The following is a 27065-nucleotide window of genomic DNA, read 5'->3' on the forward strand; positions in this document are numbered from 1 at the left end:
ATTTTCAAGGTTTTCCTTACGCCTCCTATAAAATATATCATAGGGGCGTATAATGGGACTCATCTAGTACCACTCGGTAGTCCATTAAGGAATTGTTCATACTAATAGGGGTTTCCTATGTTACATTAGTTTCATCGTAACGTGAAACTTTACCATATGACCTATTAGTATAGTGCCAGCTCTTTCGGGGAGATGGCTTTCATGACATATAGGTTCAACCTTTATTAATAGAAAGCCTCACACACATTGGTATAATTGCCACCCACTAGTTTTAGTTTAAAGAGCAAAAACTTCATACGCACGCTCAAGAACAATGCATTATTCATACAACAAATTAATCGAGAATATAAACTACACAATCATCTAGGGAGGTTATTTGGCACTATCATACTCGTGTCAAAACTATATTGCGCGGAATCCTCAATGGAATAGTTTGTTGGTATACTGTATAGATCTGTTGGTTCAGATTCGAAGTTCGTTTCTTTTTCATAATTTAGTTGACGATCCCATGTGTGTGCCTCCATTTTTCTCAAACCTTCTAGTTCCGAAGCTACTTCTTTCATTGTCGGCCTTTCTTCACCCGTTAAGTGAAGGCATCTCATTGCAAGTTCAGCAACCGCAAGCACCTGATCTGGGTTACCCTCATTCACCACTCGAGCATCAAGGATTTGAAACAATTTGTTATCTTGTAAAACTGAAATGAAATATGTAGAAAGATTTCGTTGCTCTTGAGATCTTTCCATACAAAGAGGTTTTTGTCCTGTTAAGAGCTCAATAAGAACTACGCCAAAACTATAAACGTCGCTCTTCTCTGTTAATTGACTAGAATTGAAGTATTCCGGATCCAAATATCCCAAAGTTCCTTGAACTAGAGTGGTAAATTGGGATTTCTCCAAAGGAACCAACCTTGATGCTCCAAAATCCGATACTTTTGCATTGTACTTTTCATCTAAAAGTATGTTGGCAGACTTGATATCTCTATGAATAATGGGTATAGAAGCTGCAGAGTGTAAATAGGCAAGGGCTCCAGCTGTTTCGGTAGCGATTCTCAAACGACTTTGCCAAGAAATGGAAGGCATCTCATTACCCTTGGAATGGATATGCTGGTAGACTGTCCCATTCGAGACGTATTCATAGACAAGCAACGGGACTTCAGTTTCTAAACAACATCCCAAGAGCTTTACCACGTTTCGATGGTTAATTTGCGTTAGAATGACAACTTCATTTATGAATTGTTCAATTTGACTTTGATCAACCACTTTGGACTTCTTAATTGCAACCGTACGATTGTCAGACAAAATTCCTTTGTATACTGTACCATAACCTCCTTCGCCAAGGATTCGATCCTTATCATAATTGTTGGTAGCCAATTCTAGTTCTTTTGCTGTGAAAATATTAGCAGACTCTACACCACTACCACCATGTGCAGATAATTGTTGTTTAAGTAGTGAACCCCCATTTCGCTGAAAGAGTTCCTCTCTGTGTTTGCTTATTCGGTTATTCCGTATGCTGAAGAATAACCAATAACCTCCACCAATTAAAAGAGCGAGTGTTAACCCGAGACCTGTGCAAAAACAATATTTATTTCAATCTTTCTATTAGTGAAGTAAATATGGAGACTGGTAAATTTGAACTGTGAAATAGTAACTAGCTAATGAAACTTACCGAGAGTAACCCATTTTATCGGAAATTCTTTAGTCTTGACCGTGCAACCAGTACCATCCTTCCTCCCATCACCAACATTTCCACTTGGACAAGAACAAACGAAGCTTCCGTTGGTATTTGTGCAGCTCCCAACACAAGGACTGCTGGTTTGATCTTCACATTCATTTATATCTGTGAAGAATCATCACAAGTATATATAAAAAAACATATTAGGCATTCTTGTTATGACAACAGAAACTATATAGGGCTACTAGTATCAAGATGATGAGAAATCTAACTCTTGATGAGACGATGTTTCTTATTATCTAACTCATATGCAATAGTTGGCATATGATGTTATTTAACGTACATACGTACCTTGGCATCCGGGACTAAGATAAGGATTACCCTCGTAACCGTTACGACAAATGCATCTGTATCCAAGATTGTTATCTGTGTTGTTACAAAAACTATTTCCTTGGCATATTGTGAAAGTAGACAAGTCTTTTTGTGCTTCTTCACAAGTCTTATTCCCAACCGCCCAATCCAACACCAAAGGTACATTTTTTTCTTTCTCGATGAATTTGTTACTGTCAAGAAGATCAGAAGCTGCAAATTTGTATTGGTCTTGCTCACCCACAAAACTATACCCACAAGGGTCGAAAGACGAGACATTGGTATGGTTGTTTGCGCTGACAACTACAGATAATAACCTATTTATCCCCTTTCTAATGGATGTTTTGCAACACCCTCCTCCGATTTCACAAGAGCCTTCCTTGAGATTACTTCTCTCGTTACACTGAGACGCACAAAAGGTGGAGTAATTCTTACCCTGTTGATCAAACATTGTCATGCCCCCCAGGGTGTCACAACCCACGGCAAAGAAATTATTTTTGGTATATGAAAATGTAAACTGCGTCGCTCTCACGTCTATAGAGGCGTACAAATTATCAAGTAGCAGCCCACCAGACCGATTGTAACATTTGTAAGTTAGCCAGTTTTTTACGCGAATTTCACGGTCTGATATACTAATGATTTCAAGGTTACCCTTGCCAATGAAGGGCTTGGGAGGACTATAAGTTGTATTGCAGTTTACGCTATAGCCATACCCAACTCCATCAATGGAGCACCCTCTATCATTGCCATCCACTGCAATACCAAATGGATAGGGAATGCTAATGTTTCCGCATTTCGCTTGGCAACCAGCCTTAGTCTGGGCGACCGTAGCAGATGACGCTAAGCCTAACCAGCACAAAAGTTGTACAAGCACAATGCAATACCATGTCGCTGGCCGGACAACCATTTTTGAGCTTCTTCTGTTACAACTCACTATAATTGCGATGAATTTCGCATTGTACATTTGAGTTAAATAGCAAGTTTGTTGTTAAATTAGTTTGACTTTGAACAAGTATAAATTAGTAGATGAATCATTATTAGCTGTTTTAATGAATTAAATAATTCAAATTGGTAGTAGTGGTGATAACATCTTTCATATTTCCAATATATTTTCCAATTCTAATGGTTGTTGTCATGTACCTTTCAGATGAGCCCTAACATCTTTTTATTGACTTACATAAAATATTGATTAGTACTTACTAGTAGTTGTTTTAGTGAACTAATTGCTAATGGTTATACCTTTTGAATAAATATATTTTTGTTGACAACCGAAGTTGATTAATTAAATTCTTAAAGAAAGTGCACCAAATGGCCGATAGAGTGTTCCTTGACATCGAAAGTAATACAAATCGAATCAATATTAACGTCAAAGGACGAAACTTCCTTTAGGGATGCCCAGGTCAACCAGGGCGGCTAACATATCAAAAGAGAAGCTACAAGACTAGCACTATAATATTTTGTTACAAGAATACTTGTTCTGAGTCATGATGGGTAGATATTACCAAAAGATGCTAACTGATCATACATACAAACTATATGAGAATATGTGACACAAAAAATGCAAACCCAAATTTGATATAGTCAGTTTCATAGTTCAATTACTCCAAAAACATGGGTCCGCTACTTAAACTTAGTTTCGTTTCTCGAATCTTTCGTAGACAAGCCTCAGCCCTTTCAATTGCAGCGTCAACACTCGTTTTCAGCTGGTCATCGTGAAACTTCCGAATTTTCTTACTATTTGCACATTGAGCACTATCAACATTATCTAGATCACTTTGACAAAATTTCTCTTCTCGAATATTTCGTAGACAAGCCTCGGCCCTTTCAATTGCAGCGTCAACACTCGTTTTCTGGTCATCGTGATTTGCACATTGAGCACTATCAACATTATCTAGATCACTTTGACAAAATTTATCTTCTCGAATCTTTCGTAGACAAGCCTCGGCCCTTTCAATCGCAGCGTCAACACTCGTTTTCTGGTCATCGTGAAACTTCCGAATTTTCTTACTATTTGCACATTGAGCACTATCAACATTATCTAGATCACTTTGACAAAATTTATCTTCTTGAATCTTTCGTAGACAAGCCTCGGCCCTTTCAATCGCAGCGTCAACACTCGTTTTCTGGTCATCGTGAAACTTCCGAATTTTCTTACTATTTGCACATTGAGCACTATCAACATTATCTTGATCACTTTGACAAAATTTCTTCATCTTCCTACTGCTACTCGAACCTACAAATCCGCAAACAAAATATGTGAAGACTTATATGTTAGCTGAACAACATTAAGTGTAGATAATAACTAGGGAATTGATCATAACAATAAGAAAGCCACAATTGTAATTAGTGGGTAGAGAGTTTTATGGAAATGGAGACACCATTTGAGCTAAAGGCCATTTCTCTCTTTCAATTGCAATTGCCTCTTTTCCATATTTTTGTAATAGGTTAATTCTCTTTCGGCCCCAATTTGTGGCTAATGGATTATCATTTTTGGCCTCTAATTCTTCTTTTTTATCTAACTAGTGACAACCAAGTTGACTCGTTAGAAGTTTACATAGCAACCAAATTGATCGGTCAAAATTGTAAAATTAGGAAAATGTTAAGTATACAAAAGATCTTGACTTAATCTGTGACATACTGAATCGCTCGAGTTAAAGAACAGTCAAGATCGTAGTCAAATTTTGAATTCTTATGACTTTGAGTGAAGATGAGTTAGTGGAATAATGTTCGTAGTTATTTTTTTTTTTAGTGGGGATCGTGTTAGTAAAATTTTGGTTTATAAATAGACACGTCTTTATAGTTTATTTTTAATAAAAGGCAATTCATAAATCTCTAATATATTAGTATTTGTATAGGCTACTCAAAATTCAAATGGTGGCTAAGAATGGGTAATATTAAGATATAATTGATACAAACCTTGTGTAGAAACTGAAGAAGATGGAAGAAATTGATCATTTGAGAAGTAGTAGTCTTCTTGTGCTGCTGATATGATGAACTGCTCAAGCTCTACCTTCAAGTACCCAAACTTATTTGGGTATTCTGTTTCCAGTTTCTTCAACTCCTCTTTTGCTTTTTCTACCATCCACCATGACCACTCTCCCATCTCCATTACCTCTCTCTCTCTCTCTCTTTATCTCTCTAAAAGGGATTTTTTGGTCTCCCTTGACAGAGAGAAGATGAAAAGCCGTTGGGAACTATTTACTCTCTCTCTCTCTCCCCTTCTCTCTAAGAAAGCGCGGCGTTGGAAGAGCACGGGCATATGGAAACTTGGGACGATGCCATTGTTCTACGGATGCTTAGAAGAGAGAGAGAGAAGAGATTGGAAAGGTTCAACAAAAAAGAAAGATTGGAAAGACAAAAGTTGGAGAGAGAGAGAGAGATAGTGAGTGATGACAAGAAAATGAAAAGACAAGATAGAAACAAAATTTGTATGGTTTTAGTATATAAATGCCACGTGGACCGTTAGATCTAATTCTGAAGGTAATACTAGTAGTATTATATCTAATCGGACGGCATCTAATAACTCGTCGGGATATGGGGTGTTATTATCTTGAAGACTCTGAGGAATTAGGGAATTATTTGTGGGGTACACACATTTTTTTAATAAGTTATTAGTTTGAGATGTTAGTAGAAATTTGTAAACTGTCTACACAGCAGCCTGGAACAAGAAAATAAATCTTTGTCACAAAAATAGTAAGTTGCCCGTCTTTCTTATTCTAAACAAAAAAAACTTTGAAACTAGTAACGAGTTATGTTTAAAAAAGAAATTTGTTGTATTGCCCGATGTGAGCAATCGACGTCAAGGCGAGAGTTGATGTGGCCGGTCACGTCGGGGCAAATTGCGATTCTATCAGAAACGCAATCTGGTCCTGTGTAGCTGGCTACGCTGACTTTCGGCCTGCAGTCGATCGTCCAAATAATATTTCTCGTATATTTCCCTAAATTGCTCTTTTCTCTCTCTCATTTTTTATCTCTATTTAAAGTACCATGCCCATCTCTCTCTCTCTCTCTCTCTCTCTCTCTCTCTCTCTCTCTCTCTCTCTCTCTCTCTCTCTCTCTCTCTCTCTCTCTCTCTCTCTCTCTCTCTCTCTCTCTCTCTCTCTCCAGCGTGTCTCCACCTTCATTCCCTTTGTTCATATTTCTTTCTTTCTCTTTAAAAAATGAGAATGAAAATTTGTTGTTTCGTTTTTTCTCTTCTAGTTTTTTTTTTCGCTTATAAATGAATTACCAAGATTTAATGTTCAAAATAGTGGTGAATAAATGTGATGATTTCTTTCATAGAGAAGAAATTAGGTGGTGTTTCTTGTGATGGTGAAAAAATTAAATCTAGATTTTTAGTACGGTGAATTTGGTGAAAAAATTGCATATCGTTTTACCGAAGATTTGAACAAGATCTGAAATTTTATTGAGATTCACGCAAAAACTACAAAGAGCATTTGAATGGTATATGTGATGGATGTCTATTACATTTTATGAATGCCTTGTACATTTAAAATGTCCTATGCATTTGAGAGACATTTTGATTTCTCCTGTATATTTGATTATGTCAAGTTTATATCAAGTTCATTCAAAAAATGTTAACATTATATAAATATGCACAATAAAAAACACAAATTAAGAAAAAATTGGGCTAATTGAGATATGAGAAACAAAATGCTACTTAGAGAAACAAAATGCTACTTAGAATTCGAGGAGTAAAAAATATTTAGAGAAACAAAATGCTACTTAGAAAGAGAAAAAACTGGGCTAATTGAGATATGAGAAAGAAAAAAAAAATTGGAGAAGAAAATTAAAAAATTTTCCTCTCTTTAGAATTCGAGTTTACGTTATCTGTTTGTCTTGTCTAAATTTAGATATGGTCTCGGTTTGAAGTAGAAAAACTTATTTTTCCTTATTTATAGAAAGATAGACAATAAGTGAGAACTGATTATCAACAGTCCTTCTTTCGGATTAACCGAGTTAGACAAAAATTAAAAGAAAATCGAAGGATAAGAAGAAAAATATTGTAGTCAAGACGAGAATAATTTCTCTTTTTTTTCAAGACCTTTTACACCCTGTAACATTACCAACCGTTAGAGTGTATTCCTTCCAGATGCAACGACTATCTTTTCGGAGTTTTGATCGTACTTCAATGTTCTGAAAGCGGAAAAACCTTCGTAAGTACTATGAGCTCTTTGACTGATGCGACTTGATCTTATAGACACTTGAATTGATTACAAATTCACTTGGAATATTTCTGAAATTGAAATTTTACTCTAGTCACACTTGGAATACTACTTTCAGAAAAGAATAAATAGAATCCACTCTGATGCCTCTGTCTTCGAAATTCTAGATGTACCTGACACACTTGGAATACTGATTTCAGAAGAGAATAAATAGGATGAAAAATTGAATGGTTTTGGGTTGCTTATATAGGAATCAAATAGGCACAAGTTCCTTTTAGAGTCAAATGACACATCCTTTCAAAAGTAGGGACTTAACTTGAAATCTTAATTAAATTTAGAGTCAGTTGCAATATGGGGCGCTAGATTTTTATAAAAAACGCAGAGGGAATGACCACCCTTGGGTCACACCCGAAATTTGCCAACAGATGAGGGAATCAACCATTAGATTAAAAGATTGACTTATCCCCAATCAGTGCCCAATTGGCTCTCAAACTGACTTGTCATATTTGTCGTTATAATCCCTAGTTAAACCGATCTTCGTCCAATTTTTAAACTTGGGTTTTTTATGGATTAGGATTCAGTTTGAGTTATTCTTGGCTCTAAACTGAAGAGTTCGACGAGAAGAACACAATGGCGTTGTCATTTGTGAGTTCGACGAGAAGAACATAATGGCGTTGTCATTTGTGAGTTCGACGAGTCAGGTCGAGTCAAAATAGAGGAGAGGGAGAAGAGACATAAGGAGGAGGAAAGAGAGAAAAAATAGAGGTGAGGGAGAAGAGAAAGGGTGGAGAGAAAGAAATGATGGTGGTGGTTGGAGGAGAAAAGAGAAAAGTTTTTAAGAAATTAAAATAAAAGTTGTTGGCAATGACAGTTTGTCGCGACCATTACCCGCGTGGAGATGGAATGGTGGTGGTGTTGAGGAAAACAAAAAAAAATGCCAAAATAATTTGTGACACTTCCAAAAAAAGGTGGTGGTTTTTTCATTGTCTGAATTTAAATCTTGTGCATCTAATTTGCCTCAATCAAAGATATAATTGTCAATTAAATTGTTTCAAACTTTCGGGTAACAAACTCTTAAATTAACCTTATTTTCTGTCTAATTCAAATGGAATTGCAAAATTAGACCGAGATAGTTATTAAGATCAGACAAAATATCACGATTAGACAATACAAATATTAACACAAGTATTCTCAAATGTAACCACGGTCGTGTGATGAGGGTGCGGGTCGGACACTTGTGCAGATCTCCTCACCACAAGACATTGAGACCATAATTTATCAGTCACAACCCAAACTTAGTTTTTGCCATGATCAAATTTGTTACTTGAGAAAACAACCACACCATCTAACTAGAAATATAAAAAGATTGAAAACCAAATCTGTATTTTCACTTGTCCGATTCAGTTACGACTCATCCGTCTCAACTAGATGTGCGGTGTGCCTACAATTTAGAACAAGACCCATTAACTGTCATTAAGGACTAAACCCCAGCCTTAACAAGAAATTATAACGACTTAATTCTGTTAGAAAACAGATTAACCGGTTTCTTCTCTTAGATCTAAATGACGTAAGTACCCCCTCCTCAAAATCAACTCCCAGTACACACCTTCGTAATATTTCTTCTCCTTTAGGTCATAAACGTAACTAACCACTTCGCGCGAACAAGAACGAGATTTTTCTTAACAAACATTTTGAACTCTCTACAAAAGCAACCAAACTTTCTCTCTCTAACCCTCTCTCTCTCTTCACTGCTGCTTCTAAAGTTCTACTCTTTCTCTCTCTAAATGAGAAATTTAGAGAGATTTTGAGAAATCAGGAAGATTTGAGGGAAGAATTTCTTAATGGCAGCGATAACTGATTCTGAAACTTGTTCAAAGAACAAGAGAAAAAGAAATCCAAAGATTTATGGGTTTCATAGTTTTGGAGATCCAGGTTGTCCAATTGATTTATCTGGTTCTTTTCGTGATAATATTCGAGTTTTTCTTCGAGAATGTTGTGAAATTGAAGATTATAATGTTCAAGGTATGCCTACTTGGTCAACTCTCTTGATGAATGAAAACAATGGTGTTGTTATCCCTCTTTATACTATTGAAGAAACTGTTAAGTTCTCATTACGCCCTTTCTGTGATCACTGTCGATGTATTGGTAAGTTTCATTTTTAGGGTTTTTGAATTTTAATCCCAATTTGATCTTTTTAAGTGGGTTTTGAGTTGAATTTTGATTAATTAAGTTAGGGTTTTTTGATTAGGTTGGAGTCATCATTTTGTATCAAAAAGAAGGTATCATCTGATTATTCCAGTAGATGATGAATGGGATAAAGTTCCTGATAAAAGTGTTTTTGATCTTCATACTCATCTTTTACATGGATTGATTCATTGTAATGGATTTGGGCATTTACTCTGTATTAATGGACTTGAAGGAGGATCTAAATCATTATGTGGAAGAGAAATTATGGATCTTTGGGATAGAATTTGTACCACTCTTAGAACTCGGTAAGACTCTGTTCTTCTTCTGTTTCTTTCTTTAAAATCTTTATCTTCAATCTAATGATTTAACCCTGAATATCATAACCGATTTAACTCAGTGGGTTGGTATTCTTTGAGCTTAAACCTTCATCTTTTTTCATTTGTTATGACCTAATTCCTTAGGGTTTGATGAAAATTATGTGTATAATTAAGAACTGGATATTCAATTAGTTCTGGGTTGATTCAATACCATGAACGATTCAACTCAGTGAGTCAAGACTTCCAGTCTTTCTTCCCATCATCAGTCAATGATTTTAACTGTAACCCTGATTTAGTTTTATACCCAAGAAGGAACTGAGTTAGTAGCAGTGATCTGAATCGGTACCCTTCATGGGTGAAAATGGTGTCTTCTTCAACCTTTCAGCTATCAATTGAAGGAGTTTAATTTTGGGGTATGTTTATTTGTTTCAGGAAAATTACAGTTGAAGACGTATCGAGGAAGAGATCGATGGATCTTCGTCTTCTTTATGGAGTAGCTTATGGGCATCCATGGTTTGGTAGATGGGGATACAAATTCTTCCATGGAAGTTTTGGTATTACCCAACATAAATACATAAGATCAATAGAGATTCTGAGCTCAATCAATCTTGACGACATCGTCCGTGATTTCTGTAGAACAGGTAAAGAAAAGAATCATATCAACAACATTATTAGATTTTACAGAGAAATGAGTGAAGCACAATTGATCACCATTAAAGATCTCCTTCGTTTCATGCTTATAACACACAAGAAAAACCCTTCATCAAGAACTCCTCTTCTTCATCCTACTCCCCTTTCTGTATGTAAACCAGTCAGAGTTCATCAACAAAGAACCCCATTTAAGGATATCACCAACAAAAACAACCCAAATAAGTATAGAAAGTTTGAATCTTTTGCTGTTGAAATGGGAAGTAGATGGCCAGTTAGAAGGTTAGAATATGCAGCAGAGGTAATCGTCGATGCGTTAAAAGAAAAGAGAGCTGGAATGTGTCGTCAAGAAGTAAGAGATGCAGCAAGACTTCATATTGGTGATACTGGTTTATTAGATTTTGTTCTGAAATCCATTAACAATTTGATAGTTGGTAATCATGTCGTTCTGCGAGCAGTTAATCCCGTAACACGAATACTAGAATTCAAGATCCAGGAAATCGACGGAAAGGGTACACCAAAGTTGGACAAGGCTCAAATGGATTCATCTGAAAGTTATGCTGAAACCACTTGTGCAGGTTTAGATGTCTACCAAGATGTTCTATATCTTTATAATGAAGTTCTTCAAGGGGATAAGTGTGAATCCTTGAACGAGTTGAATGACTTAGCAACTCGTACGGTTTTGGACAGTAAGCATTTTGTGAAGGAATGGCCGCTTAGAGATGAAGAAGATGATTTGCTGAGGTTTTTCTGTCGTTTGAGGCCTAGTAGCATTGATTTGGAAAATGACTTAACTCGGGCATATACCTCAGCACCAGGTGAGCTAGTGGTGTTACCAATTCACGCCACTGTTGGTGAGTTGAAGATGGAAGTAGAAGGTGCTATGAGAGATACATACTGCGTAATGGAGAAGCTTGTAGTGAGAGAAGTTGAAGGGATGGGTGAGATGAAGGATGAAGAAGTGTTATTCGGGGAAGTTGAGTCAGGTGCAGATTTATGGGTGTTGGGCTATGGTGTGGATGTAGGGAACGAGTTGAAGTATGAAGGTGGGGCTGATAGTTGGACAGTGGATTGCAGTTGTGGAGCTAAGGACGACGACGGAGAGAGAATGTTGGCTTGTGATGTGTGTGAAGTTTGGCAGCATACGAGGTGTGCAGGACTCGACGATGCTGAGGAGGTGCCACCTCTGTTTATCTGCGCCACATGCAGTTTCTCTATCATGCCAATGAGGGTTGATCACATGGAAGCTGAGTATGCTTAAATAATGGTGGTATAATGAGCTAGATGTATGGTGGTCCATTACTAATGAGTTTGCTTGGGACTACTACAACTAGTGCTGGGCAATCAAGCTGAGAGAACAAAAATAGCACAGACAAGGCTACCGAGTTCGTGATGGTGCACTGTACCAAAATGAGCAGCTAGGAATTTTTTTTCTTCTTCTTAGAACTTGATTAGCCAGAGACAGTTTTTGGGGCTTTTGGGGTTTGTTAACATCAAATACTTACACAAATTCATTCGTTGATTCAATTAGTCGTTTTATTTTTGCATTTCAAAACGAATATATTGATATATAAAGAAGAGTTGTTTTTCATTTTTCCCAAGGAATACATGATATTGAAAGCATGGATTAAATAGTTTTGGTTTTATGTCATAAGAAACATTGGAGTCTATAAGATTGGATATCAAGATCTCCACCTAAAAATTGATAGGGCAGTTGTCGTATTCTAAAGAAGAATCTGAACATGAACATAAAAAACGTTGGTGATTACTGGTAGAAGAGAAAGGTCTGAAAATGATTGGGGAATTTCAAGCTCACAAGTGTAGGCACATTGCAACTATCCAATCAGTCATCGACGCTCACCCCCAGTAAGAAAAGAAAAACAGTTCTAGTTTTCTCCCATTTATAAACCTCATGATCCATGATCTGATTAATATATGTCGAGGATATGTATAAGGATTCTAGCCCTAACAAAAATCTTCTAATTCTACACTCAAGCTAAATATCATAGAAGAGACTTCTTAAAAAATATCGAAGGAGAGATTTTTTGGATATACTGGACAAGTTAACGGATGAAAAGGTAATTCGGGAACTGTCTGGAACTAGCCACCAACCAAGAAACTCCTATATCGTCTCAGTGTAATATTGCATCCTTTTATCGAGTACAAAAAAATAAGGGTTCAGTAATATTAACATAGATTAGTCCTAGTTTAGATTCATTTCTGAAAAAAACTAATAACACTCCATTGCGCCGAAATTAGAGAGGATTAGGAAAGAGTTGTGACAGAGATAAAGTGAGCTTATGACAGTTGACATAGTTATCAATGAAGAAAGTTTGGATGGTTATTTCTCTTGTTCTTTTGCTTTGATTACAACAATGAATTAAAAGAAGTTCTAAATTGGATTCTGATACATTAGCATAAATAAGAGAGAATAATAACAAGGAATGCAATTGCCCAGACCAGTATAACAATGATCATTTTTGTTGTTTTATACACGTATCTTGATTATTGACTAGTATTCTGCAACCTTCATGTTTGAGAGTGGCGGTGACCGATAATGGCTTCCTCTGGGATGTACTTTCCCCAGAACCAATGCTTCTTCCATACATTATTCATCTCTTCAATGGGTACATTCTTTGTTTCAGGCAAGAAGAAGAAAATGAAGAGTGTCATTAGGAAGACAAAGCCGGCGAAGAAGAAGAAGAGACCAAACTTCATGTGGCAAAGCATGTAAAGGAAAAGCTGAGCAATGATAAAGGTAAAGAGCATGTTCACTGATACATTAATGGCTTGTCCTGCTGACCTGATCTCTAAGGGAAATATCTCACTGGGTACCAACCAACCCAATGGTCCCCATGACCAGGCGAACGCCGCCACGTAGGTACAGATCAAGAACAAGACTAGATACGATGAGGACTTTGACATGGATCCAACACCAGCTACCCCGAATTTTTCCCCGAGGATGACTCCTACAAGAATCTGGCAGATGAGCATTTGAATGCCACCTTCAAGAAACAAAGCTCTCCGACCAAGCTTGTCGACAGTGCAGATGGAAACAAAGGTCGCAAGCATGTTTACAATTCCAGTAATGACGGCAGACATGAGAGATGCATCATCACCAAATCCCAATGTCTTAAAGAGAACGGGAGCGTAGAACATGATCACGTTGATACCAGTGAGCTGCTGGAAGAACGGAATAGCAATGGACATCACAAGTTGTGGTCTGTACTTGGGTTGCAATATATTCCTCCATGGATGTTCTACCTTCTTTGATGCTTCACTTGCCTCGATAAGGTCTTGAAATTCTTCCTCTACTTCTTCTGTTCCACGGATTTTCTTTAGCATGACCTTTGCTTTATCTTGGTGTCCTCTTTCGATTAGGGAGTTCGGGGTGTCAGGGAGGAAGATGGAACCAACAGTCATGATGATAGCTGGTACAGCCGCAAGAGCTAAAGACAATCTCCAACCATATCCGCCTTTCATCTTGCTCGTTCCGTAGTTCACAAGATTTGCAATCAATATACCGATTGTGATTGCCAATTGAAATCCCATGTTTAGTGCTCCACGAAGTTTTGCCGGTGCCATCTCTGATAGATAGACAGGGACAGACTGATTAGCATACCCAATACCGACACCAAGTAGTATCCGGCCGATTATAAGCATGGCGACATTGCTGGCTGCACCATTTAGAGCAGCACCAGCCAAGAAGATAACTCCTCCTACCAACATAGAAACTTTCCGGCCGAAGACTCTTGTTGTTGCCGAGGCGAAAAAGGAAGCGACTAAAGCTGCAATATAGAGGGAAGAAGTGAAGCTTGTTAACAACTGACTGTTGAATTTACAGTACTGATTTTCATGTCCTGTTGCATTGTGCATTTTTGTGTATACAGATGGGAAGAACTTGAGCAGGAAAACATCCATGGATGTCACCCCTCCTGAAATTCCAAGATCATAACCAAATATGAGACCACCGGTGGCTGCAACGAGACATGTCATGAGCACGAACATCGTGACCTTCCCGCCATAATCTTTTACCGGTCCACCGGAAACTACAGCACCTCCAGCCATGTTATCACAATATGCAAAAGATCAAAAGCTACAGAATGGTAACAAAAACCTTCAAACCCTCTTCTTTTCTAGCTTTAGTTCCCACTTAAAGATTTTATTTTCGGCTTGAATTTGTGTGGGTGATGTTTAAAGTCATCGATTCAACGTTTATATATCTCATTGTTATGCTAAAAATAGTAGTAATCCACCAAGATAATGCAAGGATTGATAAAGACTATTTTGGTTCATCTAATTCAATCTGCCACCTTCTTATCTTTATGATTCAGTTTTTTAGGTTTTGGATTTGTGGATTAATCTATATCCCACAGCTGGAGTTAATTGACTCTTTAAGATACCAAAGAAATTACAGAACTTTAGTTGTTTCTTTGGTTTATTAGGTTGTTACCATTGTTTTAGCTAAAGATAGAGTTGAAAATAACCTATCTAATTTACAGATAAGTTGATAAGCCAATGAACTGGCAATAATAGATTTAGGTAGTCTTTGTTTTGAAGAAACTTTTGATGCTTAAGGACAACATTTTCTATATGAATTTGCATTGAAACCCTAAAATAACTTTTTCAATAGTCTTTAATCTAGTTTGATCACAGAAATTAGGAGAAAAAAATGGTAGAACTAGATGTAGGGGGATAGACAACTAGACATGAGGTAGAGTGGACCTCTCACAGGCTATGAAGCTAATTTTGTGGGTATGGGACTATTCTCAATGGGTCCCTCCTGTGCAAGGCACTTAAGTCTAAATACTTATTTTACTTTTTGGTGGATCAAATTGTGTAATTGTGCTTACTAAATTTGGATCTCAAAAATTTAAAATATTAATTTCATAAGTTCCTCAGAACTTTTTCCTGTAAGCAAGTGACAGTTTGATAATAATTTGTCGGAGGAAGTTTGGATGGTGATTTTCTATAAGCAAACACGTCGGAAAAATGATACGACGCACAAACAACTTTAAATGGAGTTATTTTCGAAACATTGAACGGAAAGCAGAGGTGGAGCCAGAAATTAACCGAGGGGCGGGCTAAAAAGTGAAGTACATATAGCCATTTAAATTTAAGCTTTCGAATTTATGATTAACTGAACAAGTTTGCAAAAGAAAATATGATCTATATAATATTAGAATAACTACATTATATATATGTATATCGGCAAAATAACTACCATATATCTATCTATGTACGATAGATATGTACACCAAAAAAGAGCAAAAAATATCAAAAAAAGAAGTCATCGATACCAAGACATCAATATATACCAACGATCAATATCTAATTAGGAAATCAATATATAATGTATAAGACAACCAACACACCATTATTCAAACAATTTCCAATCAATTTTAGGGTTAGTTTTTATAATCCACATTCCACAATTTCACACCTAAGTATTGTGTTTTTTATTCTATAAACTATAAAGAAGAAGTTCATAGTTATTGTATCATTATTGATCAACTAGTTTCACTTTCAATCTTCCATAATTTTTTAATTTCAAACTAGGCTTTGAAAAGATTAAAAAAATTAGGAACTTACTTGATGAGTGATGATCTAAGAGCATATAAGAAATATAAACACTTGATTTGTAGTCTCCATTTCTAGATTGAGTAACACTCCATTTCAACAAAAAAAAAAAAAAAAAAAAGAGTAACACTCCAAAGTCAAGAGCAAAAGGGCAATGAAAATATCAATAGGATATTTGGGTTTTTTTTACCCCTTTTCATTCGTGAGTACCAGGAAGAAAGAGGAAGTTAAGGTAGGGAAAGGGATTTAATTTTTTAAGAGCCGGGCTGGGTTATACGGATTAATGGGTCAGGTTACTATTTATTAGGATTCATATGGAAAATGTTAAGGGTTAGAGCCGGGCTGCAGCCCGGCTCAGCCCACTAACACCTCCGCCCCTGACGGAAAGAGTATCGAAAGAACGAAAGAAGTGTTGATCACTCACCTCGTAGCAGGGAACAATTGGGATCACTCCATTAGTTAAATATTTGGAACACGATGAAACACTAGTTTACGTATATGAGGTGAAAAGAGTCCCAACGTAAAAGCCCTTTATATACTTTGACCCATCATCTCTTATACAAACAACCATACGTGCATGGCTATCATCGAGATCAGTCCCTTATCACCACATTATCTCAGCTGTACTCTGCCACAATCATCAAAACCTATATAAACATAACAAGTTTGTCTAAAAAAGATTGAAAGGCGGAAAGAAGAAAAATTATCTTCTATACTGAAACCTTTTGAATTTTTTTAGTATTTTAATTACGAAAAACACTTCATCCTTTGTAGGATCTTTTTCAATTACTAGAAAGATAAGTGAAAAAAACCATTTTGTGGCATAATCACCTTTTACCTAGGAACATAGATAAAAGTAGTGTTAGAAGAATCTTTATTTCAAGAATAAAGTTGTGGAAAGTGAAACGACTGATGATCTCTCAGTCATCTCTCACGATTCAAATTCCGTGATCAACTTCTTCATTAATTAAAACGACGCTATTTCCGGGTTCGAGAAAAAGCCATCACTTCTGGTTTTGGCGGGATTAGCTCACAAAACCGCAGCTCCATAAAAGTTGTTTTCCCGCCCACTAGAAAACCACACTCCATTTTTCAGACATAAAGAAGAAGAGCGAAAGAGTAGAGAGAGAGAGAGAGAAGTGGTCGACCGCCATGGGAAACGGCAAAGAAGGTGAAGGCAGTGAAGTTGTTCGATTAACGTTGCAGGCAGATGAGATCCGTTGCCCTAAAAGTAATGGCCAAGGATGGCGGTGCAAGAACTTGAAAGCGGAAGGAAAGAGAATCTGTGAACATCATTACAAGTTAAGTCTTGACTTGAAATCAAAGAAGAACAAGATCGAAGAAACTGTTGTTGTTGTTTCTGAATCACTAATTTATCAACCGATCAGTAACAAAAAAGAAAAGAAGAACGATGATGATCAACAAGTTAAGATGAAGAGTCGGGTGCATTCGGAGGAGAGAGAGATGATTGCTGATCAACAGTTACGGAAGAGAATGAAGAAGAACGAAAATGAGTTAGTAGATATCTCAGTAGAGAAGAGAGAAAAGGGGAAAATTTTGAATGTGGAGGAATCGGGCCCTAAGGAAGAGGCGGTGGAGGAGAGAGAAAGGAAAGTTTCTAGCAGGGGCCGGGTCAGGGGTAGGGGTAGGGGTAGGGGTAGGGGTAGACAATCTTCATCACATTCTTCTTATTCAACTAGGGTTTCAAATGTCCATAAAGAGTTTGATATTTCAGGAGAGAGTAGGAAGGGGGAACTTGTAAATGTTGATGAATCGGAATCTAAGCATGAGGATACAGAAAGGAAGGTTTCTCGCCGGGGTAGGGGTAGGGGTAGAGGGTCTTCATCTTCAGCTAGGGTTTCAAATGGTGGACAAAAGCGGGTTACTGTTGGAAATGGAAGAAAGAGACCTGTTGTAAGTGATTTCTCAGTAAAAAAAATTGCATCTTTTTGTTATTTTTTGAAATTTCACCAAAAAACAACGATTGGTTTTTTTTTGAATTTCAAGTGTTTTTATAGTTGGACTACAAAAGTGGGTTACTGTTGGAAATGGAAGGAAATATTGTAGATATTCAAACCAGTTCTGTAGTTGGAAGATACTGATGAGAATATGGAATCTATTTACTTGATAGCGAATTTTAGGGTTGTATCGAAGTTCTCAGACTGCCAGCAATGTTTACTAGGTTCTTATACCTAATGATTGTGTTTTTTTATGGATGAACAGAGAGAAGACTGCTCCATGTGCCATCAATGTCAAAGGAGCGACAAACAAGAGATCGTTCGGTGCCAAAAGTGCAATAGAAAACGATATTGCACACAATGCATTGAACGCTGGTGATCTTTTAACACCTCTTCTTCAAATATGTTCGGAAACTATTTGATCAGCATGAAAAAATTGCTATATGATTGGGCTTTTCATTTCACTTGCTACTTTGTGTCCGGTAATTGCGCTAGAATCAGTTGAAATGTTGCATACTTATCCTACCTAATGGAAGTGGCATCAGTACTCCTTCTCTTCAATGTCTAATATACTAGAAAATGTTTAACTTACCCTATCTAAGAGAAATGGTTAAAATACAGAAAATATTTAAAAATGTTCAATGTAAAAAGTGGTAAAAGTATGGTCCGTGTGGCGGTTTCATTTTTTACAATGAAGTGGCCGTTAAACTGTGAAAGCAAAGTTGCTAATAAGATACAGATTTCTTGAACCCTTAAGATGGCTTTGGGAAAAATAGAATATGGAAATAATGGTAACTAGTTGGGGTGTTTAAACTGTTATGCCCGTTATAGCAGCAGTTATTTCAGTTACGTTTTTTCCTTTAAATTCATTAAAATGTGTTATCACAGACAACACTATTTCTATTGATGATACATAACAAGATAGCTGTTCTTTTCAAGCTATTATGTCAATTTGGATGACTATAATACTCCATTTTATTTGTGCTAGATTTCCATCTTATGGTAGTAGAGATTCTGGGTTGAAATTAACTTGTAGAGAACTATTGGTTCTAGAGTAAAGGCTGTCTAATTGTTCTTTCTGGATTTTCATGGTTTGCAGGTATCCTCGGTTATCAAAAGAGGCAATTTCAAAGTCTTGCCCAGTTTGTGAAGGGAACTGCAATTGCAAAGCATGCTTACGTATGTATAGAACATCTGAGGTTGGTTGTTTTGTCCTGCATTCTTTATTACTGTCATGACTTTGGCTTGCTATTTTTATTAACTTTCTTTATTGAAACTTTGAGTGAATATGTAGAAAAAGAATTATACAAGGAAAAAACAAAGAAAACTCGGGAAGCTATGTTTCATCATCATAGCTTCCCAATTATGAACAACATCATAATACCAATTCAAGTTTCTACTTCACTGAAATAGTAACCCTTTTACATCCTCTACCTTAGGGACGTTATGGGGATTAGACTCCTTGAATATCATATCGTTCGTATCCTTATTAACTATGTGTCCTGTGCACTTGTAATTCACTCATAGAATTTGAAGATCTCGGAGATGAATATGAAAGCAGAAGAGAAAGTTCAGCACTCTAAGTTCTTGTTGCGAGCTGTTCTTCCAATCTTGAGACAAATTGACCAAGAACAAGTAAGCGAAAGGGAGATTGAGGCTAAAATCCAAGGTACTTAGCTAGCTTTGGGTATTTATCTTATTGTGCGTATCCATGTTCTAAATTTTGTTCTATCTCAGTTTGAGAGGTTAATGTGAGATCAACTTACAATAATTGAGACATTGTTTTCCCCTTCACTTATTGCAATCAACTGCTCCCATTTTCTAGCATAATGAATGTATGCGTACATTGACCACATGTGTAACCACTGAAAAAGCAGTTCTTGATACTAAATCTGTTTGATTTTTTTTCTCAATCTTGCTAGGATTATCACTTTCTGATGTAGTGGTGAAAAGGGTAGATATTCCTGGGGATGAGCGTGTGTACTGGTAGGTATTTCAGTATTAATTTTTTTCTCAATCTGTTTGATTTTTTCATATCCATGTCCTGTTTAGTGACTGAATATACTCTTCGCCTTGTGGGCAGCAACAACTGCAAAACTTCTATAGTTGACTTTCACAGAAGCTGCCCAAACTGTTTTTATGATTTGTGTCTGACATGTTGCCGGGAGATCCGTGATGGCTGCCTGAAGGGAGGGGCTGAAGAAGTAATTATCGAATATATTAACAGAGGGAGATCTTACTTGCACGGCGGAGAGCCTTCACCTTGTCCATCAAGGTTGAGGCAAGAGACAAACCTATCTGCTGAAAATGGTGCAGATAAACATGCAAGACTGAAATCTGAGTGGAAAATGAAGAGTAATGGTGGTATTTCTTGCCCGTCTGAGGAAATGGGTGGTTGTAATTCTTGCCTTCTAGAGCTCAGGTGCATGTTTCCTCAAAATTTTGTGTCAGAATTGGAGAAGAGAGCAGAAGATATAGCAGAACAATACAAGCTTCTTGATATTCCAGCGACTACTACACAAAACTGCTCCTGTTTCAACTTGGATGGTGAGGTTGAAACTGGAAATAGTAACTTACGTAGAGCAGCCTCTCGAGATGTTTCACAAGAAGATTACGATGACAACTATCTGTACTGCCCAATAGCTAAAAATATCCAACATGGAGATTTGGAGCACTTCCAGATGCATTGGATCAAAGGTGAGCCAGTAATTGTCCAGAATGTACTGGAACTTACAGCTGGATTGAGCTGGGAGCCAATGGTTATGTGGCGCGCATTCCGTGAGATTACAATTTCTGACAAAACTGTTAAGGAAAAGGGTCCCTCGAAGTTGGAAGTGAAGGCTATTGACTGCCTTGACTGGTGTGAGGTTTGTTTCGTTTTAATTCTCTTGGTACTTCTATACGAGCATAAACTTTTTACTCCATTGCCAGTAATATAACCTGGCTTGAGATATTTTGTGTTAGACTAAGGAATCAAGAGTTTTTTAATAGCTGTTGTGTATTTCTTAAGCGTTATTACCCAATTGATTATATCGTGAGCAACAGAGGCAAAAGTTCATTTTTTTGTAAGCTCCCCAATAAGAATAAGAACCCACTTTTACAGTGTAAATCTTGTGTCGCCATAAAATAACACTAGAAACTAGGGATCTGTCCATTGTGATTCCTCTTCAGGCACATAGTCAAACTCCATTGTTCTGAGTTATGCGACATGATATTCTCGAGTTATATGATCCCAATAATGGTTTAATAAGTTTTTATCTAGTAGGCTTCTAGGATATTTGATAAAAACACACACACACACACACACACACACACACACATGGAAAGCTAATAATGAAAAACATTTCCTTGTTGACGAATGCTGATCCTTATAACACCCGGTGTTTTTTTGGTTCTCTCTTTATGCTATGCAGTGTTTGAAGGTATTCAAAGTTCCCGTTTTAGTCTTCACATTCCTCATTGTTTCACAATTTGAAATCCTTATATTAGACCTTTATGTTGTGCAGGTTGATATCAATATACACCAATTTTTTGAAGGTTACTTAAAAGGTCGAGCACACAAAAACTTGTGGCCGGAGATGCTAAAACTGAAGGATTGGCCGCCGTCTAATTTCTTCGAGGAGCGTTTGCCGCGCCATGGTGCTGAATTTGTTAGTTCTTTACCATTTCAAGAATATACCAATCCAAAGTGTGGATTTCTTAATCTTGCTACAAAGTTGCCGGAGGAAACAATGAAGCCAGATCTAGGGCCTAAGACGTATATTGCTTATGGGTACACCAGAGAGCTTGGACGTGGTGACTCTGTAACCAAGCTGCACTGTGACATGTCTGATGCGGTATGCATAGTTTCATCGAATTTATGAAATGTGTGCATTTTATGCCTTTAACTTGCAAAAGCTTTTGTACACTTAAATGACATTAACTAGTCATCTTGCTTCCATACCTGTGTCATAGTGAGAAACCTTACTTAGATGCTTCATGGTGACAGTCCATTCACCGATGATCTAAAAGAGAATTCAGAATAATTTCAGCTCTACAAGGTCAATCGGCAATCCACTCTATTGACCACTACATACGAGTTAAAGTAGCTTGCTCTATTGAGTGCTAGTTGCCTCAGTCAGTTAATGATTTAATATACCTCTCTCATTTCCCTTTGTCGATCCTAACTTGCTTCATATGCAATGATATACCTTAAATCAACATTTTGTTCCAAAAATAGTAGCTCATATCCACTGCCTGATTAAGTCGCTGTGTAAATTATGATGGCTGCTAACAGAGATTAGTTGGAAGTGTAGCTATGTATTAGAAGATTAATTTAGATTGTTATGTATATCTTACAATTTTTTTGGAACCTACGTGTCACTGGCATTACTTGTATCAGTCCCTTCGAGTTTGGAAGAGTCTCACTAGTTTGTTAATCTTGATGACAGGTGAATGTTCTAACACATACTCAGGATGTGACCCTTAAAGCTGCACAGCTTACTGCTATGGAGGAATTGAAAAAGAAACACAATGTCCAAAATCGAAAACTTTTTAGTGGTTTTAGGGAGTGCCAAGAGAATGATAAGCACCTGTCACCGTCTAATGTTGAAGACACTTGTACATCTGTGGGTACTGAACTAGAGACCACTATTCAAGAAGAATCATTGTTAAAAGTATCAGAGAAAGGTGGGTCCTCTGCCCCTATGGCAGATGATGGACAACCTAATGCTGGCGAAAGAAATGCAGAAACTGGTGAAAGTTGTAATGTTTTAACTAATGACTTAGATAAGGGAGAGGGAGAGGGAGAGGATGATTCATCGGAGAATGTAACTGTCAATGCTGTGTCTGAGGACTTTAGCAAAAGATTGGCAAAGGGAACGAGTTCTCGGGGTAGGAGGAAGAAAAGGGGGCGGTTCTCTGAAGGTGTTGGGAGAAAGTCAAGGAAACCTGCAGCTCTGATGGAATCTCGCTCCAAGAAAAAAGCTGAAACCCATGAAGAACTGGACAATGATTGGGAGGAGGAAGATATTGATGTTTCTTTCTCTGATAATACGAGTAGTAATGCTGGTGCACTCTGGGATATTTTTCGTAGACAAGATGTTCCGAAGCTTCAAGAATATCTTAGAAAACACTCCAAAGAATTCAGACATATCCACTGTTCTCCAATAGAGCAGGTAAACGCAGAAGGATATGTACTGTAACATGTTGTAACATTGAAATAATTAATTGTAGAGTTGAAGCTATAGCTTCTCAGTTCTTACACTCTTATTTCTACAGGTTGTTCATCCAATTCATGATCAAACGTTTTATCTGACTGCAAAACACAAGAGGAAACTAAAGGAGGAATATGGTTCGTTAATAAACCACATTTGACTTGTATAATTTTCTTGCCTTTATTTGTTAGTTATATGTTTGGGTTTGATGTAGGAATTGAACCCTGGACATTTGTGCAAGAACTCGGAGAGGCAGTATTTATTCCAGCTGGTTGTCCACATCAAGTTAGAAATCTGAAGGTATTTATAAATCCATGAAATTGATGACCTTTCTCTTCTGATTTTGTAGGAACCTGTTTACTCTCCTGTAGGATAGTTTAGTCGTTAGGAATTAGACACTCTGCTTTGGTTGAAGCTTATATGACCAGCTAAACTTATGTCAAAAAGAAGCATAAATCTTGTACAAAAACTAGTGCCCAAACTTCACCTGAATTTATTACACATGAACTGGTTATCTCGTATTGCCTTGTTTTAGCGTTGGGAATCTTCCTTATTCTGTACTCTGTTATTAACATTTTCAGAAATTTACTGTTTATTCTTAACAGTCATGTATAAAGGTTGCAATGGACTTTGTTTCACCCGAAAATGTGCAACAATGCATGCGGTTGGCTGAAGAATTTCGCTTACTCCCCCCAGATCATCGAGCAAATGAAGACAAACTGGAGGTACATCGTCTCCTATTTTAGCTGTGATATTTCAGGCTCAATATAGAGCTTTGGGTCATCGAAAACATTTTTAAATGCCCGAGCCATGTGTGAGGAAGATCTTTTTCAAATTTTTTCGTATCCTCTTTTGATGACTGTCTTCTGATGGTGTTTTCTGTTCTTGATCTGAACTCATTGTGATTAAAAATTTGATGATCTAATTCTTTTTGTTCCTGAGAAGGTAAAGAAGATCACACTCCATGCTATCAACAAAGCCGTAACTGATCTTGAACAACTTAACAAGTAAGCCAAGCTAAATAACATGTGTATGCTAAGATCATAAACTAAAAATACATCTTTCTCACTTCTGGTCTTTTTTCGTCCCTAATTATACATGTTTCAGGTGTGATCAAGATGATGCTAAGGAGAATATTGGTCCACCTGCCCTTTATCAAGAACGCACTGCAGAAATGAATTAGTGAAAAAACTTAGGTCACGAAACACAACTGGATCGAAGAGTACTTCGATTCTGATTTTGCCTCTTTTTGTTATATGACATTGTCATATACCAAGCATGTATAGTTAACTTCTCCACTGATCCCACCGAGAAAGCTAACTGGCTAACTGGCAGCAGCTTTTGCATTTTGTAAATTAAGTAAAGTTACTTTTAAACTTGGGGAATATAGTGAGGTTTTGACGGTCACTGATCGTGTGTTCGCTATATGTGTTGTTGAGATGTTTCAAGGGAATGGGTACTCTTTACTCGAGAACATAACTTTCAGTGGAAGGTTGTTGTATTTGCTTCTACTTTTTGCTGCACATGTTTATCTTTTTGTTGTTAGTGTTGTGGGAATTCAAACATGTATAATTTTCTAATGGTAGAAAGACTAGATTTATTTTCTTATCTTTAGGCACCATCTAAATTATCAAAGTAGCCCAAAATTAGAAATGGGCCCAGTATCCAATTACAAAGTCCCTGGCTATTTTTTCATATTTCATTTTAGAGAAAGAAAGAGAATTGAGCTACAATGAGATGAGACTTTAGAGCAGATTTTAGACGGAAGAATTGAGCGATTATATTGATAAGTTGTTTGACACAGATGACACTCCATTGAAGAGAAAATCAAATTGTTTAGGCTTTGTCAAGGAGATTCTCAACTAAAGATTTTGGTGATTCTCTTTTGATTAGTTGGTCGAGAAACTAATGGACGAGCTATTGAAGATCCATTAAAGTGAAAATCCAGTTGTTTGCGGGTTTTAGGTTAAACGTTTTGTAAACCAATTGCAGACGGACAAACTCCATTGAAGTTTTATTTTAATTTGGTTGCAAGAAAATTTTTGGATGTCCTAAGGGTTATGATAAGAGAAACTTTCTATTACTGATGGAGGAAGATATTCAAAAGATAATTAGGAGTCTTGGATATCTTTAAATCTAGTAATTTTAGTAATATAAAATTTAGATCAATAGAGAATCATTATTTTAGCAATTTTACATTTTTAGAAAACTTTCTGAGTTTTAGATTTTAGTGTTTTATTTATTTGGAAGTTGTTAATTCTAGTTTCATTATGTTTTGGAAACCTTATTACTATATAAAGGGGATTCAGTAGTTGTCTAATTTAGTTTTATCAATAAAATTATGTAACTTTTTTTACTCTTTTTGAGTTTCAGGTTTTAGAAGTCTTAAGACGGAGATCTGAAGGCTTTTTCTGAGTTTTCCAATGCGTTAGTTTGCATCAAAAACAAGGTTTCTACTGGCTCAATGGTAGAAGGCGAGGCTAGAAACACAACCCTCTACGGTGACTGAGGTATCGATGTTGTATAAGTAGCAGGGAATCGGTCCGGACGGGCGGGAAATGGACACTAACTCAAGTCCTAAGTGTCCACTCGGACATCCGGACAAAACAGGCGAACATTTCAGATTTTTCTCCAACAAAGTGCCCGTCCGTGGCCGTTTTGATAATCTGGCAAACCGGGTATTCGTCGGTCGGGCACCGATCACTAATGAAAAAATAAAGATATTTTTGTTCGAAATTAAAACTGTTTAGTAGCTAAATACAAGTTTCTAAACTCCCAATTTACAATTCCAAAAAGTAAATGAATACAAAATTAAAAGATAATTATTGAAATTTCTCATGGATTACGATCGATTCTGTCTTCTTCTAAGGATTACGATCGGTGTATTGTGGATTCTTGGGTTATGAGATATTGAGATTTTGGAGGAGAGAGAGACTAGAGAAGTAGAGAGGCGAACACAAGATTAAGAAAAGTGATTTATAAGGTTATATGTTTTTACTCTTGAAATCTAATGGCTGTAGCTAATCCTACAAATCTAAAGACTTAAAATCAATCATATAGGCGGGCGGGGATAACGGTTAGGATAAACGGACGGGTATAGACGGGTTCGGTCCGGCGGACTATATAAGCGGGCAGACTCGGTCAGATCACCGGGTAAGGACCTATACACGCGTCCGTTCGCTTAAGCTCTTTCGGTCGGGTGGGAGCGGACCGTTTCGGGCATCGGAGGGTCACGGACCCTCGGAGTCGGACGATCGCTGGCGGACTCGGACGAGAAATTGATGATAAAGTTGATGATCCAAAAATTGGTCATCATTTGGCTAAGGTCAATGAGTCAAGAAAAGACCAAAAATCCAACAGGTCAATCCGTACCAAGTTGACAGGACAGTTGAGCGCAAAAGAGGTCTACCACTCAAGCCCAAAACTAGGGGCTCGGTACGATCGTCTTGGCACCTCGACATAGTCCTGCCTCAAATACAACCAGGTCTGCCTAGGATTTACGAGAAGACTTAGGGGTCCACCTACTTGGGGCCGATACCTCGACCGCAAAACATGGGGGTAGAAGCGTGCCTAACACTTACCGACTTAATCCCGAAATTCTACCACAGATCTCACTCGGTAAGGATCTAAGTATTTAATAAACTTGGCCTTCAAGAGTTTTTCAAGAAGGAAACATCACCTAAAGAATTTACAAACACGGAAACAAAATCTATCGAGAATCCTTGAATAAAGAAACTCTTAAATATCAAAGATACGGGATATCCCAAGAGGTATTCTAATATATGTCAATGCAATAACAACAGTTTCAATCCCGACCACACGTTGGATCTCAACCACCTCAGTCACGCCACCGCGCTACATTCGGTTGAACAAGCCTATAAAAGGTAATGCAATCGTCTCGAAGCAGGCACATTCAATTTCTCGGAACACGTCCAGTAAGTCTCTAAAGGTTACTCAATATTCATTAATTTGACT

General features: G+C 37.2%; 5 protein-coding genes across 8 annotated transcripts; 2 read left to right on the plus strand and 3 right to left on the minus strand.

Moving 5' to 3' along the window:
- Positions 1-202: 202 nt before the first annotated feature.
- On the minus strand, positions 203-3022 carry LOC147548444 (wall-associated receptor kinase 5-like). The gene is made up of 3 exons (XM_086670887.1): positions 2023-3022; positions 1666-1836; positions 203-1564 (listed from the first exon to the last, which is right to left on the minus strand). The coding sequence occupies exons 1-3, from the start codon at positions 3002-3004 to the stop codon at positions 360-362; spliced, it is 2358 nt and encodes a 785-aa protein (XP_086527013.1). The 5' UTR covers positions 3005-3022; the 3' UTR covers positions 203-359.
- A 447-nt stretch (positions 3023-3469) lies between these two features.
- LOC147548445 (uncharacterized) lies at positions 3470-5450 on the minus strand. The gene is made up of 2 exons (XM_086670888.1): positions 4957-5450; positions 3470-4273 (listed from the first exon to the last, which is right to left on the minus strand). Exons 1-2 carry the CDS (start codon positions 5147-5149, stop codon positions 3639-3641), a joined length of 828 nt encoding a protein of 275 aa, XP_086527014.1. The 5' UTR covers positions 5150-5450; the 3' UTR covers positions 3470-3638.
- Positions 5451-8674: 3224 nt separating this feature from the next.
- MMD1 (RING/FYVE/PHD zinc finger superfamily protein) lies at positions 8675-11948 on the plus strand. The gene is made up of 3 exons (XM_086667759.1): positions 8675-9350; positions 9454-9697; positions 10142-11948. The coding sequence occupies exons 1-3, from the start codon at positions 9047-9049 to the stop codon at positions 11616-11618; spliced, it is 2025 nt and encodes a 674-aa protein (XP_086523885.1). The 5' UTR covers positions 8675-9046; the 3' UTR covers positions 11619-11948.
- A 728-nt stretch (positions 11949-12676) lies between these two features.
- Positions 12677-17857, minus strand: LOC147548447 (sugar transport protein MST6-like). 4 transcript variants are annotated; one of them, XM_086666044.1, is made up of 3 exons: positions 16769-17857; positions 16358-16584; positions 12677-14453 (listed from the first exon to the last, which is right to left on the minus strand). In XM_086666044.1, exon 3 carries the CDS (start codon positions 14423-14425, stop codon positions 12887-12889), a length of 1539 nt encoding a protein of 512 aa, XP_086522170.1. In that variant the 5' UTR covers positions 14426-14453; positions 16358-16584; positions 16769-17857; the 3' UTR covers positions 12677-12886. The 4 variants fall into 4 exon arrangements, with proteins under 4 accessions (XP_086522170.1, XP_086522171.1, XP_086522172.1 ...); XM_086666045.1 differs by having other exon boundaries at positions 12677-14406; positions 16362-16565; positions 16776-17466; XM_086666046.1 differs by having other exon boundaries at positions 12677-14406; positions 16362-16584; positions 16769-17454.
- On the plus strand, positions 16799-24698 carry LOC147548448 (lysine-specific demethylase JMJ27-like). The gene is made up of 13 exons (XM_086666042.1): positions 16799-17851; positions 18161-18270; positions 18995-19094; positions 19423-19564; positions 19818-19881; positions 19979-20762; positions 21402-21731; positions 22326-23051; positions 23155-23227; positions 23305-23390; positions 23696-23815; positions 24036-24097; positions 24198-24698. The coding sequence occupies exons 1-13, from the start codon at positions 17090-17092 to the stop codon at positions 24271-24273; spliced, it is 3435 nt and encodes a 1144-aa protein (XP_086522168.1). The 5' UTR covers positions 16799-17089; the 3' UTR covers positions 24274-24698.
- Positions 24699-27065: the final 2367 nt, after the last annotated feature.

This window comes from Eschscholzia californica, unplaced genomic scaffold (assembly GCF_041429995.1).
Source record: "Eschscholzia californica isolate CP2 unplaced genomic scaffold, dmEscCali1.0.p SCAF_3, whole genome shotgun sequence".
Lineage (NCBI taxonomy): Eukaryota > Viridiplantae > Streptophyta > Magnoliopsida > Ranunculales > Papaveraceae > Eschscholzia > Eschscholzia californica.